Source organism: Aulonocara stuartgranti (genome assembly GCF_965226115.1).
Source record: "Aulonocara stuartgranti genome assembly, chromosome: 1".
NCBI lineage: Eukaryota > Metazoa > Chordata > Actinopteri > Cichliformes > Cichlidae > Aulonocara > Aulonocara stuartgranti.
In genome coordinates, this window is record NC_138939.1 from 38708811 (window position 1) to 38724545 (window position 15735).

The 15735-nt window shown below is 43.2% G+C and overlaps 1 protein-coding gene across 1 annotated transcript; it reads left to right on the plus strand.

The window, feature by feature from the left end:
* Window positions 1-8354: 8354 nt before the first annotated feature.
* LOC309701939 (coiled-coil domain-containing protein 42 like-2-like) lies at window positions 8355-13762 on the plus strand (the record flags this gene model as incomplete). The annotated part of the gene is made up of 6 exons (XM_082526261.1): window positions 8355-8414; window positions 11248-11334; window positions 11418-11609; window positions 13081-13302; window positions 13400-13558; window positions 13640-13762. 6 exons carry the CDS (start codon window positions 8355-8357, stop codon window positions 13760-13762), a joined length of 843 nt encoding a protein of 280 aa, XP_082382387.1.
* Between the last annotated feature and the right edge of the window lie 1973 nt (window positions 13763-15735).

A 15735-nucleotide genomic window follows, 5' to 3' on the forward strand; every position in this document is an offset into this window, starting at 1 on the left:
AACATTAACAGGACGCTTACATTAGAGCCTCTTATTGCGTGTTTTGTTTGGGTGTCCTGCAATCAGAATCAGAGAAACTGAATTAATCCCAGGTGGAAATAGAGTTATCCAACTGAACTGTTTATCCCATCGTACATTTGAAATGAGGTAAAGTAGTGCTGTGTTCTTTTAAGTGTTCAGTGTCTTTTGCTTGCCATCAGTCTGACAGTTGCAGGGAAGAAGCTGTTGAAAAGCTGCTGTTGTTCTGTGTGTGATGATGCTGTCCGCTCTGTTGTGTCTGAGCAGAGAGTGAGCTGGATGGTGTGAGTCCCTGATTATTCTCTGCTCTTTTTCAGCAGCGTTGTTGTGTACAGAGAGTACATGGAAGGAGGCTTTGTGACCCTTTGCAGAGCCTTCCTCTCTGCCTGTGTGGTGGTCCCGTACCAGACAGTGATGCCTGTGGTGAGGATGCTCTCTACAAGTCCTCTGTAGGCCTGGGTGAGACGGCGATGATTCATGCCAGCTTTCCTGAGATAGAAATAAAGCCTTTGCTGGGCATTTTTCACTGTTGCTGTGGTGTTGAGAGTCCAGCTCAGGTCTGATGTAACCTGCAGGCCCAGGAATCTGTGGCCGTTGGCCCTCTCCACCTCTGTCCCTTTGATGATAAGAGGCTGCAGGGGAGGGGGGGTTCTTCCTGAAATCCAGTATTACTTCCTTAGTCTTGTCCGTGTTGAGGATGAGGTCATTTTCCTCTCCATAGGCAAGAACACTGTCTACCAGAGTCCTGTACCCAGACTCGTTCCCCCCCCCCCTTGATGAGCCCCAGGATGGTGGTGTCACCAGCATATTTGATGACGATGGAGTTTTCCTGGGTGGAGACACAGTCATGGGTGTACAGGAGTTTGGGGCTGAGGCAGCGGCCCTGTCGAGATCCAGTGCTGACGGTGAGCTCAGCAGAAACGTGGCCTCCCATTCTCACCACCTGTGGTCTGTCTGTCAAAAAGTCCAGAATCCAGTTGCAAGTGGGAGTTGGGATGCCGAGGTCTGTCAGCTTCTCCATCAGCTTGCCCGGGTGGATGGTGTTGAAAGCTGAGCTCTAGTCCAGCATCTGCTGCTCTCCAGGTGTTGCAGAGTAGCTATTGCTGTTGCATCATCTACTGATCGATTGGGACGGTATGCAAACTGGATGGGGGTCTATGGTGTCCAGGACCCTGTGGTTGATGTGTGTGAGAACCAGTTTTTTTAGACACTTCATAACGACTGGTGTGAGGGCCACTGGCCTGAAGTCGTTCAGGGAGAAGCTGTCAAGTTTTTGGGAACTGGTATAATAATGGAGGATTCAAAAATACATGGGACTACTGCCTGGGATAGTGACAGGTTGAAGATATCAGTGCACACAGCTAGTTGTTCCCCACAGGCCTTCAAAACTCTGGGAGGAACTCCATCGGGTCCCACAGCCTTGTGGGGATTCACTTTTTTCAGAGCTATGTGATAATAAAGATGACGTGGAAAATGCAAAGGAACACAAAACATTACTTACCGACAGGTTGCTACCCCACCGCAGTGTTAAGGAAGATACTTTTACTGTGCCACATTCATAAATAAGCACATTACTCATTTGCACTTCAGATGTCCCATTAGTAACTTCTTATTGTTGTTTTTTAAGCTACTTAACATGGACCTATGGATCTTTGAAGCTAAAATAAACAACTCAATGAAGCAGTGTTGTGTTTACACAGAACATATAACACACAACAGCGAAGAACCATTTCAAATAGTATCTTTACTAATTTGTTACTGGCAGTCTGTCACAAAAACTGATATTTTGTTCATATTTCATTGGTTTCCCAGGTTAGTTTCCCTCTCAGACTTTTTTATATTTAGTTGAATCTATGTAAAAAATAAATGAAAGATTTAAAAAAAAGTCTGAAAGGCATAAAATAACATTTTGCACCAACAAAAATGCTCAAGAATGGTTTTGTGGTAAATGGATTGGTTCCTATAGAGTGCTTTTCTAATCTACCTGAGCACTCAAAACACGTTATACATTTTATCTGAGTGCTTTCTATCTAACATTCCTGCTCCAATGGATGCATCAGAGAGCAACTTGGAGTTAGTCTCTTGCCCAAGGATACTTGACATACAGACTAGAGCACCGATTAGTAGATGACCTGCTCTACCTCCTTGGCAGCAACCCCATTTTTCAGCATGATAATGATCCCAAACACTTTGCCAGTGCAGTCAAAGCATACCTGGATAGAAAAACAAACACTGGAACAGTATCAGTCATGGATTGTTCTCTCCAAAGCCCAGACCTAAACATTACTAAAGCAGTGTGGGAAAATCTGGACAGAGAATGGAACAAAAGGCAGCCAACGTCCAAAGAAGAGCATTGAATGTCCTTCAGGAACCCTGCAGAACTATTTCTGAAGACTACTTAAATAAATTGCAAGAGTTCTAAGAGAGTTCAGGCTGCATTGAAGAATGGATGTAGCCATACAAAAAATCTAATTTAGTATTTCCATTCATGCTTGCATGTTTCAGTAAAGTGCTGCACCTCATTCCCATTCTCCTCGAAAAATATTAAGAAATGAAGGGCATGGAAGAATGGAAGAAAAGCTTGCTCCGTGCACTGCTGAAACAATCTGCAGAGGTTTCCATCGTGGGCTTATCTCTCTGTGAGGAAAAGCTATAAATGTGCCTGAAAAAGCCTGAAACACTTGAAACCCATCACTCACAAACGTCAGCTGACGGACCCTTGGAATCAGCAAAGAGCTGTGGAGCGATAGTATCAGAGCAATCCCTCGGACTGCATTCTTCTGGACAGAGAACTCTGATATTGTCCACTGGGATTGCCATACCTATCACAGCTGCAGTCTTCTGCTTCTTCTCAACCACCATTATGTCTGGCTAGTTGGCCAGTATGTCTGACTGGAACTTAAAGTCCCACAGGACCTTAGCCCTGTTCTTCTTAACCACTTTTGGCGGTGCCTCCCATCAGGAATTGGAGAACTGGCCTATTCTGTGCTTCTCTGATGTTGGCTTCCAGCCTCCTTCTCCATGGAGAGAAGTCCTGTCCCATTTTTTTTAAACATGTTATTGCCATGTAATTCAAAATGAGCTAATATCTGTCTCAAAATGACACTTTTTTTCAGTTAATCATTTTGATCATTTTGTATGTTTTTCTGTATTGTGTTGTGAATAAAATATAAGTTAACAAGATTTGCAAGTCATTGAATTTTTACTTACATTTAACAGTTTCCCAACTTTATTAAAGTTGGGTTTATATACATATAGAACTGTACTCGATCTAAAATATGATGACCATTTGAAATTTACATCCTGGCTGTAGGTGAGTGAGTGCTCCCAAAAAATCCCCCCCCCCCAAAAAAAAAGAAGTCTTGAAAGTGGAAGTTCTTGATTGTTATTATATTAGTGGTATTATATTCTACTGTGCTATTCAGGAAAGTGAGGCAGAGACAGAGGTCATCCATGGCAAAGACTAAGTAAAGTCTAAGTGGTGCCATGACACCAGTCAGTCAGAAGTGCCAGCTTAATGCCAGATCAATATATATATATCTGACCTTTTACCAGACCAGAGGCTCATCCTTATGTGTAATAACCTAACTGAAACTACATGTACTATGTTGAATAAATGTTCTAATCAAGAACCTCTACTAAAAGCTTAATAATAGAATATAAAAGTATAACAGACAATTTGAATAACCTAGTAATTCAAATAGCCTCGTCTAACCTGCTCCTCAGAATAACTTTCGGTTTCAGTTCTGCAAAGCCTGCAACTTCCTGTCAACTGCAACTTAGTCTTTCTGAAAGACACACACACACTGTTTAAACATCTGAATGCAATATCAATGCTGCAGATTATATTATTAATGCAATAGTAATGATGATGATTATTTAACAATAGCAGTAAAATAATTTCCCTGCTCCACAATATACACTGAACAAAAATATAAACGCAACACTTTTGTTTTTGCTCCCATTCCCCATGGGATGGACGCAGAGACCTAAAATTCATTCCAGATACACAATATAACCATCCCTCCCAAACAGTGGTCACAAATCAGTCCAAATGTGTGGTAGTGGGCACATCTGCTATATTGAGATAATCCATCCCACCTCACAGGTGTGCCACATCAGGATGCTGATCTGACATCATGAGTAGTGCACAGGTGTACCTCAGACTGCCCACAACAAAAGGCCACCCTGGAATGTGCAGTTTTGTCTCACAGCAAAATGCCACAGATGCCACAAGCAATGAGGGAGCGTGCAATTGGCATGCTGACAGCAGGAATGTCAACCAGATCTGTCGCCCGTGCATTGAATGTTCATTTCTCAACCATAAGCCGTCTCCACAGGCGTTTCAGAGAATATGGCAGCACATCCAACCGGCCTCACAACCGCAGACCTCGTGTAACCACACCAGCCCAGGACCTCCACATCCAGCAGGTTCACCTCCAAGATCGTCTGAGACCAGCCACCCAGACAGCTGCTGGAACAATTGGTTTGCACAACCAAACAATTTCTGCACAAACTGTCAGAAACCGTCTCAGGGACGCTCAACTGCATGCCCGTCGTCCTCATCGGGGTCTTGACCTGGCGTATACGACAGCGTGTACCAGTTCCCACGAATATCCAACAACCTCGCACAGCCATTGAAGTGGAGTGGACCAACATTCCACAGGCCACAATTGACAATCTGATAGACTCCATGCGACGATGTGTTGCACTGCATGAGGCAAATGGTGGTCACACCAGATACTGACCGGTTCTGGGACCCCAGACCCCCAATAGCGCAAAAAACTGCACATTCCAGGGTGGCCTTTTGTTGTGGGCAGTCTGAGGTACACCTGTGCACTACTCATGATGTCAGATCAGCATCCTGATGTGGCACACCTGTGAGGTGGGATGGATTATCTCAATATGGCAGATGTGCCCACTACCACACATTTGGACTGATTTGTGACCACTGTTTGGGAGGGATGGTTATATTGTGTATCTGGACTGAATTTTAGGTCTCTACGTCCATCCCATGGGGAATGGGAGCAGTAACAAAGGTGTTGCGTTTATATTTTTGTTGAGTGTATATATATATATATATATATATATATATATATATATATATATATATATATATATGTATATATAAAGAAATATATGTACATACATTTTTACAGCATATTGTGTTCTGTATCCTGATTGGCTGTAGACCATTGTCACTCAGTCTCGTGCCGTGTCTCCTGTACAGTACAGAACTCGTTCAGTTTGTCAAATTTACATAAATCTTTGATCCTAGCAGTGTGACTCTGCTGTACTGTAAGTTTGTAAGTTTTCTCCCCAACAAACACAACAATGTTGACGAAGCGTTTTGCACCGTCAAAGGCAGCTGCGGGTGCCTTTGGTTTAATTCTATAATACTGGACTTATTTTTCTACAAAGGTTTGAACTTTGAGGGTGTTTAAACAACAGAGAAAAGTGTATAAAGTGTGTAAAGAGGAGTCTTGGAGTCTTCTCTCACCCCCGTTCTCTGCGGCCTGCTGGAGCGGGGGGGCTAGGAGGAGGAGTTGGCCGTCCGACTGCGGTCTGGAATGTGGGGCCTCCCTGCTGCTGCGGAGTCGGGGCGGTCTGCCTCTCCCCACCGCAGGGAAAAGGGTAACACCACCTGGGTCTGGGTGCAGTTCCCCCCTCCATGGGCAAGGGTACCTAGACCCGGTTTGTAGAGTACGCTTGGGGAGTGTGATCGTGTGTACAGCGTCTCTTTATGTCTGTCTCCACATTGGTTGAGTGTGGAGTAAGTGCATATGAGAGCATGAGGGTGGGAATGGATGTTTGTATCTGTGTGTGCCTGTATGTCTGTGTCTATATGTCAGGTTGGGTATCAGACGCCAGCTCTCTGGGGACACCTCAGGCCCTCCAAGGTTTGGAGGCCTATCTCCACCCACCACCACTTCCGCTGCCAGTGGCGGACTCCCTCAGGTGTCGGTGCGTTGGTGGTTCTTTGTGTCTGGGGGTGGGCGTCCGGGTACACACCGGCTCACTCCTTGGCGGCCGCTTATCGGGGCCTGGAGCCTGGGGCTCGCTCGGGCCACTTCGGAGGTGGGGTGCCCCCGGCCTCTCGGCCTGGGGCTCGGTCACTCAGGCACGGCTGGCTGCCGGCGGAGCTCACGGGCGTGTCACTGCAACTCCTCCTGGATTCTGCTCCGCAGCTGCTGAGTGAGCCCTCATCTGGGACTCTCCTCAGCTCTTTCTGGAACAGTGGCGCGGCTGCCCCTCTGTTGGTCTTCCTTGGTCTCTTGTGTTCTGGGGGCCTCTGGATGTCTGGAGTTTTGATCTCCTCCATACCTGCTTCATACCCTGGAGGACGGGGCTGTGGCCCCCCCACACTCCCTAGCAGATCGTTACATGGAGAAACCTTTGGAATGCAAGCATGCTGATCCACACAGGTGTGCACACAGGTGTACACACGGGTATTCACAGACACGGACTACACCTTTCTTGGCTGCTGCCTCAAAGCACATTGTGCGCTGTCTATCTTGCGTGCTGCACAGTATCGTTTATTATTTAGTATCTACTGATATCTACTGCTAGCTAGTTTATTGTGATGGTGCCGTTTTTTTTATTATGTTGCTCTTTGTTTTTTGCTTTCTCTTCTGTTTTTTTTTCTCCATACAGGTGACCCAGGTGTTTTGTTTTTTTTTGTTGTTTGGTTTTTTTTTTTCTTTCTTCCCCCCCTTCTCACCGTCTCTTCCCCCCTTTGGTTTTCTTTCTCTCCCTCTCTTTCTTTCATTCTTTCCCCCTGTCCTATCCCCCAGTCATGTCTGTCCCGTTTGTAGCAACTGAAAATAAAATAAATTCATAATTATAATAAAGGTCAATCAAATGGACCAATATGGCAAGGCCATGATGATCCACTTGGTAAAATAAATCTGCTTGGCATCTTTCTTGGCCTTAAGACAACAATTCTGATGGCTAAAGATCCAAACGGGACACAAAAAAAAAAAAAAAGTGTGTAAAGAGGAGTTTTACAGCCCCCGGATCCAGGGAGGGCCTGTTTTGTATGAGCCTGGGCCACATAAAGCATATAAACCAAACCATAATCAGGCCAGATATGGCATGCCATCACATAAATAGTGCCATCATTGCCAGGCCTAGCCAACATCTGGTTGACATGCACCCTGCCATGACGCCAGTCAGTCAGAAGTATCAGCTTGACACCAGATCTGGGCCAGACCTGTCTGCTATGTGGGCAGAGGCTACAGAATGTGAATGACGTTCAGCAGCTTCAAGCAACTATAGTAGAAACTTTACTTCCAGGTGAGTGATTGAAGCGACTGCTAATGAGAGACTCTGTTGATGACCTGCAGTAAATAATTTAGAGGGTTAACTAAACAACCAGAGCCTGAAATGTCCAAGCAACCAGCCACCAGCTCCAAAGAAATGTGAATCGCATAAAAGTCCTCCTGCGATATTTCTGACTTCCACACTCTTCTGGTGTTTTGTGGCACCATTCTTAAGCCAGTTGTGATAACATTTAATAATCTTCTCCCACTAGAAGTTTATTAAAAGAAAAAGTTTTAGGCCTAATTTTAAAGTTAGTGTCTGAAAACTGAAACAGACATAGGAAATGTTTCTGTAGCAGGGAATTCTGATAGCTGAGGAGTCCCTATCTGTAGGAGGACTCTGGGAAGTGCTCCGTCGGGATAATATGGTGTTAGGATTCCTTTGAGATATTCACATTTTATTAAAATCACTTCAGGAGTTAACATGGAGGCAGTATTGTAAGCAAATTTCCAGTTGTTTTCTGATACAACTGAACAAGCCAGTTAACTGTTTTTTGCTGCTCTGAATTTATATTCGAATATCAGCTGTGAAGGACCTTTTTGCAAACCTCTAACTCAATCATCATTTCATCTTTTCAGTCTTACAGATGTACTCAAAATAAAAAAAGCTCTTTTCACATTTGGTCGAGACGTGTTTCTTCAAACTGAAATGCTGTGAGTTGTGTCTTTACAAGTTCTGGTTGCCATAGAAACAAGGTTGTTAGAGCCTGGAGATGCACACTTTTAGAAAGTTTGAAAACATAATAAGCGAAGAAGAAGAAGAAAAAGATAACATAAGAAAAGTGAACCAATAACTCTTTTTGAAAAGTCTTCAACAGACAGCCATGTCTTCAAGGCCCAGAAGCCAGAAGCAGTTTTCACAGTAAGTTTTTGTGGAGTGTTTCTACTGTTTTTCTCTGTGAAGCCCGATTCGGTAAATGATGTATGCTAATTACTTTTTACTGTTCTTGCAGGAACACGTGTGGTTTGGGGGAAAAGAAGAAAACCCATGATCAGAGTGTTGTCCTGTGTGAAATGCTGAAGGGAGAAAGACAGCTCGCAGGGCTTAAAGCCAAGGATGAGGAAGGCACACAGGTGTGAATTTGTCACTGGCATTTCTGGCAGTTTAAGGTTTATCAGGTAGCCAGTGTTAATGGTCAGTGTTGGGACTAACGCGTTATGAAGTAACGCGTTACAGTAACTACGTTATTATTGTGGTAATGAGCACGGTAACTAGTTATTATGCCAAAATCAGGAACGCGTTACTCGTTACTGGGATTTAGATAGGCTCATTATTCGTTACTTCGTGTGGTGGCTATCGCGGAGCTTCCACAGATTCAATAACATTAGCAAGTGGTGGAGGCCAGCAGGTGGATGAAGGAAAGGGGAGGCAAGAGGAGGAGAGACCCGAAGCGGCCGCCCGTCCGAGTATCAGGTGAACTGACCTTCAGGTAAGAAGTTATGACCTGCAGTCTATCTGGGTCAGATATAAACCAAGTTTAGTTGGAGTTTATTTTCGTTGTGTTGACTTTTTCGTACTGCGTGCTAGCTAGCATGACGGGGTTTCTATAGAGATTGACAGACCACGTGACTTTCGCGCATTGCATGCCGGGAACTCGTGGCAAAACAATCCAAGTACCGCATCAAATGCAAGCATTTGCAGCACCGCAAAACGTTCATTCTCCGGTTCCAAAACCTTCTTGCTTTTTCTTTGCCCCCCAAAAAAGTTATGTTCAAAACGAAGGAGAACAATGCCGGTCCGTACAAAGACAGACTCGACGAAAAGTCAAAGAAAAGATAAGAGGAAAAAATCAAAGGAGTGAAAGGGTTAGACCCTTACGAGCACACAGAGGGACCAAAGATGTTAGCGTGCTGCCCAACTTTCACCACGCTCATATTTATAATTATACGGTTCTTGGAGTGAGTGCATACACTCATGAAGTTTAGTAACTTCAGGTCACTGCAACAAGCCCAGGTACAGTTTACCGACGGATGGGTGCAGGACCTTGAAATGCACCGTGTAGAAAGTAAAGACCATCGTACGTATCATAAGTTTACCAGTCTCACAAATCGTCTTCATAAATACACATTCATTAACTGTTTATTAATAGGACCTTTGAGCTCAACGTTAATTAATTAGCAGTGGAAATAATTTCTGGTACGCATTACAGAAATGTAGCAGTGACAATAATATTGTATGCTGTAATCGTACTGGGCAATTAGTGATACAAAAAACCTGTTTTATCCTGTGAATAAAAGCATATGTTTTTGTCAATGTACCATAATAACAGAAGCGAAACGCAATATTGAGTCAGGACAATTTACTATTTATGCACAATAAATAAAGGAGCATAGCGCGACAATTTCTGTTCAGCGCCAGACTTGCTTGTAACCTATATCACCAATTATGTTATGAAAAATGACGCATTAACTACTAAAAAACACTGACCTTTGTGTAAATGCTTGGAGCAGACTAACCTGTGAGCTGGAGGGTTCTGGGACGTTATATTTGCTCTTTGAATGGCTGCAATCCAGGCCACCCGTCGCCTCTTTGTTACTTCAGAAACATGGCTCGAACAATTTCTCTTCAACGTCGTAATCCGATAACAACCGATCTCTTTACCCGTCGGCTTCCCGTGGCTGTCATGCGACCGGCTATTGCAGTTAATAATACAACAGCTTCTTGACATTTTTGTGTTTCTTTTTATCACTGTGTAACTGATTTCAATTGAAAGCCTGCGTGCGCTAGTACCTCTTGCCACGAGTTCCCAGAATCCTTTGCGGTTTTACCCGTGAATGACGTCACATTTTCAATCTCTATACAGCTGGGTGGTGCTATGTTACTGATGTTGAACTTTATTTTGTTTATACGGTTAATTATTAGAGTTTCCAACCGTCCTGTAAAAAACGGAATTGTCTCATATTCAGAGAAATTATTACGCGTTTCGTATTGAGGTGAAAAGGAACAATTTGTCCCGGACTTCAGCTACAATGAAAAAGACACAAAGCTGGAGTTATTCTGTGTTTACGCTGCACAGCTGCCTCTTCTTCTCTCATTCTCTCCCCTCCCTCTCCTGTTTCTACTTCAATCATGAAACTGATCAATGATCAGCTGATCTGCTTTTCCCTCTTGTTTATTTATCGTCCGCTTTGCACCAGAAAGAGGAAACCACCGGATGTCACGTTAAACAACAGCAGCACGTTTGATCAGCTGTTGTTAGAATTTATTTAATATTACTTTCTAGTATCAGCTGATGTTTGCTGGAGCCATAAAGCTGGATATGTGGTGGTTTTGTCCCAGTCCAGCCCTGTATGCAGCTCATCTGCAGTCTGGTGTTACCTACATCTTCCTATTCAGAAGGCAGAATTTCCGAGTTCTGAGTACAATCAAAAAGCGCCACGACTGCAGTTTTTGTGTTGGATGTAAAAAGCGCACATGACGCTGTAACGTAGGCTAGAATCATGGCGGTGGTCAACGACGGTCCAGGCGTGGGATTTCTCTGTGTTCCCCGGGCCATCTTGTTGATTTTCACGTTTTGTTGCTTCCTGTTTTATTTTGTTAATCTGTCTCCATCTTGTTTTCTCTTGGTTAGTTTCAGCTGTTTTCCCCAGTGTTTTCATTTCCCCCGATTACCCCAATGTGTAATTAAACCTCTGTTTGCATTTGTTCGTTGCTGCCTTGTACTGTTTACCCGCCTGTGTGGCCTGGCCCTAGTTCAGCTTCACTTGATATCTCTTCAACACAGATGTTTTGGATACGAAGCAGTTGTTTCTTGAGAGTCTGTTGATAGCTTTATGTCCTCAGTTTTAAGCTCTTTTCAAACACACGGTTTCACCATAAGTACCCTTGAGGCCTACTGTCCTGAAAGTCATCACAAGTATTCCCTTAGTAACGTAAACCTTTTCTACTTTGTGTGCATTTCTGTAGGAGCTAAAAAGTTTGAAGGACCAGACAAAGGAGCTGCAGGATGACATTAATAAAATACAGGAGCGCTTTCATGAAGCCTTTGTTGAGGTACTGTAGAAGACCATTTCACACAAGCTGAATTTCAGTTTTATGGTTGGAACGAAACTCAAATTGGACCTGAAACTGTGTAGGATGAAGATGCTGATGATGCTCTGGAGGAAGCGAAGGCAGACAGCAAAGAGTTCATTCAAAAGGAGGCAGAGTTAGAGAGATTAAAGAAAGAGTATGCTGAACTGATGGAGAGGAGAGAGGAGCTACAGCATCAAGTTCAGAGGCACTCAATGTACAAGCACTTCATGGAGCGTGTGCTTAAAATAACAAAGGTACAGTATTTTTATTTCATGCTAACAGTAATCAGTTCATTTAAATAATGTCTTTATTGTCAGTGCACATGCATATCATGTGTGTATATATATATATTATTTTTTGACTTTTGGATCCAAATCATTTTCACCCCTCAGCTGTTCCAGGCTAATGGTGGGCGGCGTGGACAACTTGGTGAATGTAATAACTTGGCGACAAGTATGAGGAGACATATGATTTTGAAATTCATACCATAGCTGATCTACTACGTCATTTTTTTTTTTACCCTTATCTGTGTTTCTATTGTCCTGAACCGTCTGCCAGAGGACAGACTTTCAAACAAAGTGACCAGGGTGGGATGAACGTCTCATTGTGGTGTTTTAATTTTACTTTAATGTTATTAATGTCCTACTTTGAGGCAATAGGAATTGTCAAAGACTTTACAGGCGAGAGACAGGCATCTGATGATCTTCTGGGTGATGATGAGGACCCTTTAGAGCACTTTCTTCTCTGATGCTGTGCAGCTGTCAAATCTCATACAGATTAAATATGTCAATCTGCACTTTATGGAGCAGCAAGAGAAGGACACCAGTTGTTTTTTAGTTGACTTGGTTCTTTCAGAGGATCCTCGGGACAAGAGCAGGGACATAGAGACTGGCCCCGGTGTGGTAGAGGGTTAGCCCTGATGCTGGGGGAGACGTTGTCCAGTGTATCTGCTCTCCTTGTAGCTGATGGAATTTAGGATTAACTGCTATTAAATCAGCGTGGCTGAAGTCCTTGCTATGATGTGAACAGCCTTAGGATACATCCTGTGACTGTGTGATGCAGATGAACAAGAGCCAAGTTAGCGTCAGCATCTGGTGGAATATACACAGCAGTTATCACAACAGTACCAAACACTGTTTCAGAAATATCTCAGATATCAAATATCAATATTTGACTATTTATCCATCCATCCATTCATGACTCCCATGTTAAAATACCAGCTTTACAATATTAAAAAGCATACAGTTAGAGTCTGCAGGAAAATGTAGTCCCAGTGCTGTGTTGAGACAAGCACAGGTGAACTATTATCAGTCTAATAGCAGAACCCACAAGCTAAACAAAATACCAAAAGGGGAACACTGGAAGCTAACGAGGAAGAGGAACAAGAAGCAAAAGCAGACAATGAGATGAAAAAATAGGGGAAGACAGAGGGGTGAGTGAAGGAACCGCTGAAAGTCAAAGGGGAAAATGAGACTGGGAAAAGTAAAACTAACAGTAACCATGCAGAACAGGGAATACCGAAATAAAACAGAGCTTTTTGTATGAAAACGTGTGGGGGAAAACCTGCTGTGTGTCAAACTCCAGCACAGAGAGCACAGAGCACCATCCATAAGTATTGTATCAATTATTAATGATGATAATAATAATGTTAAACAGTGATTCCTCCACCGAAAACACTGAAGATAAAGCTGCAAGCAAAGCTGTGTGTATGTCTGTGTGTTACAGTTTGGGGATACTGAGGCTCTCGCAGACTACACAGAGAGTCTGCTCCATTTTCAAGATCAGTTCTACCAGAAGGAGATGAAGTTGCAGGATGAGGTCGACCAGCAGAAGAAAGCACTGTTAACCCTGCAGGACCAGCACAACTTGGTGGTAATGCAGAAAAACAGTCTGCTGTCTCAGCTCCAGACCGAGCTAGAGAAGACTCAGGCCGAAGCTCTCACATGGGTACCGGACACAATCCTGGATCACATCCCTGCAGCAGAACTAAGGCTAGGTCAAATATACACTGTGAATGGCATTATGTGTTGCTGTCTTCATACAGGAACAAAAGTGGAACCACATTCAGGAAACAGCTGCAAAGAAGACACTACAACTGGGAAAGATTAAGATGGCGATCCTAAACCTCTATGAAATGACAGCAGGTGCCATAGGAGAAAAGGAAGGAGTTGATATGAATGACACAGAGACGCAGCTGAACAAGGTAAACTCGCAGATCAGTTACTGACAAAGAGCTAGAGCAGCAGGAAATGATCAACATAACCGCCTGTTCTTCTTCTTATAGCTGCAGGTGTTCTCTGAGGATGAAAATGACATAGTGAAACAATATGAAGCCAGACTTCATGCAGCCAGTGATGGAAAGAAGCCAAACAAGGACAAAGGGAACACAAAACCCAGAAAAAAATGAACGCATATTCAGTTTCTTGGCATACCGAATCATTTATTACTTCAAATAAAGGTTGAAAATATTGAGGTTTTTGAGCTGTTTTCAAACTGAATATAACTGAATAGTTAATATTTTAGCTAGGACAGGTAACTTCAATAATACCTGAAAACTCAATTCCATGTGCAATCAGCAGCTGATTAGTTACTTTGGAAAGGCTCCTTAGTTTGTCTTCCTGGCTGTATTTATTCAGTTAGCAGTGGTGGAGCATTCGAGTGGAGCTACTGCGACTGGTTTTAATTTATTTATTTTGTTTTTCAATCCAGTGCCTGTTTTATTAAACAGTAGAATCAGGACATATATGTGAACCCAGCTGTCATCCTTAGTAGGCTGACACCTCAGACACACACTCCACGTCTTAATGTTACAGTATTTAGGATGTGCACTCTCAGTGACATTAAAAGGAGGCAAAACCTCATTATGTAGTCCTCATAATAAAGCAACTTGAGGCAATTGTAGTTGTGAAGTGGCATTGCATACATATACATACATATACATACAATACTGTATATCCAGAAAGCCTACATGCAGATGGTTTTGGGTGTCCACGTGACTGTTATGCAAATCATTGAAAACACAGAGGACAACACTGCCACCCTGTGGACATCAAAGAGTATTTTATTTACTCAGTGAACGAGCCCATTTATTTTCTTGGGCTGGTTAGATGTGCTTCTAATTAATAGTTAGGTAGAAGCATGTTGGATATTTGCTGAGGTTGTTGCATCTCTTAATCACAAGATGTTTACTCAGAATGCAGCAAAGCTCACACACAAAGGCACAGCCATGTGAATACAGTCCAGTGCAGTTGTGAGTAACACATCAGTGTAGATGTCTGTTGAACTAATAAAAATGTGACATGAGATTGTTTTTGGTGTCATTTCTAAAGCTCCCTGTCAGCAGAACTACACAAAAACCAAGAACAAAAATCAATGAACTCAGCTGAGAGGTGGAGCATGTGCAAAAGAAGAAGCTGCTACATTTTGGTGCTGGTGGACATTTGTGACATGGCTTTGGCCTTACTGGCCTTAATGTTTACGCTCTTGGAGATTCCTTCTTGTCTGCTGCTGTTGTTTCATTAACAACCTCAGATATTTACAACACATATTTGATTTTGCTCTCAGAGTGAACACAAAGCACCAAAGACTCATTCAAGAACAGGAAAGAATGAATGAAAACCTGATTCTGTGTCATGTAGCAGAAACTCAGTGCCTCTGGGGATACAAACATGTTCAAGGTAACCTGCTGAAGAACAAAATAAGCATCAGTATGAGAAAGAAGAGTGATTTAAGTGACTTTGAGTGTGAAACTGCTGATCTACTGAGTTTTTCCACATGACCTCTGTAGGGTTTACAGAGAATGATCTGAGAAGGAGGAAATATCCAGTGAGCAGCAGTTCTCTGGGTGAAAACGGCTTTTTGATGCCAGAGGTCAAAGGAGAGGGCTCGGCTGCATCAAGCTGATAAGAAGGCAACAGTAACTCAGAAATGCCTCTGTACATCCAAGCTATGCAGAAGAGCATCTCTGAACACATTGAACCTTGAAACGGATGGGCTACAGCAGCCAGAGACCATATCTGGTGCCACTCCTTTCAGTTAAGGACAGGAAACCCAGGCTACAGCTCTCAGGGGCTCAGCAGAATATTGCAAAAACATTGCCTGGTCTGAGGAGTCCTGATGTCTGCTGTGACATTTATGGCAGGGCCAGAATTTAGTGTAAACAGCGTGACTCCTTCCTGCTGCTCCTGGTGTAATGATGGACATTTTCTTGACATAATTTGGATCTCTTAGTACCACTGAGCACAGCTTACCTGAGTATCGTTGCTGACTGTGTCCATCCCTTTATGACCACCCACACAGTCTCTATGCCCGGTGCTGTATGAGCAGTGTTGGGTAAGTTACTTTAAATTAGTAACTTAGTTACATTACTAGTTACTCCTA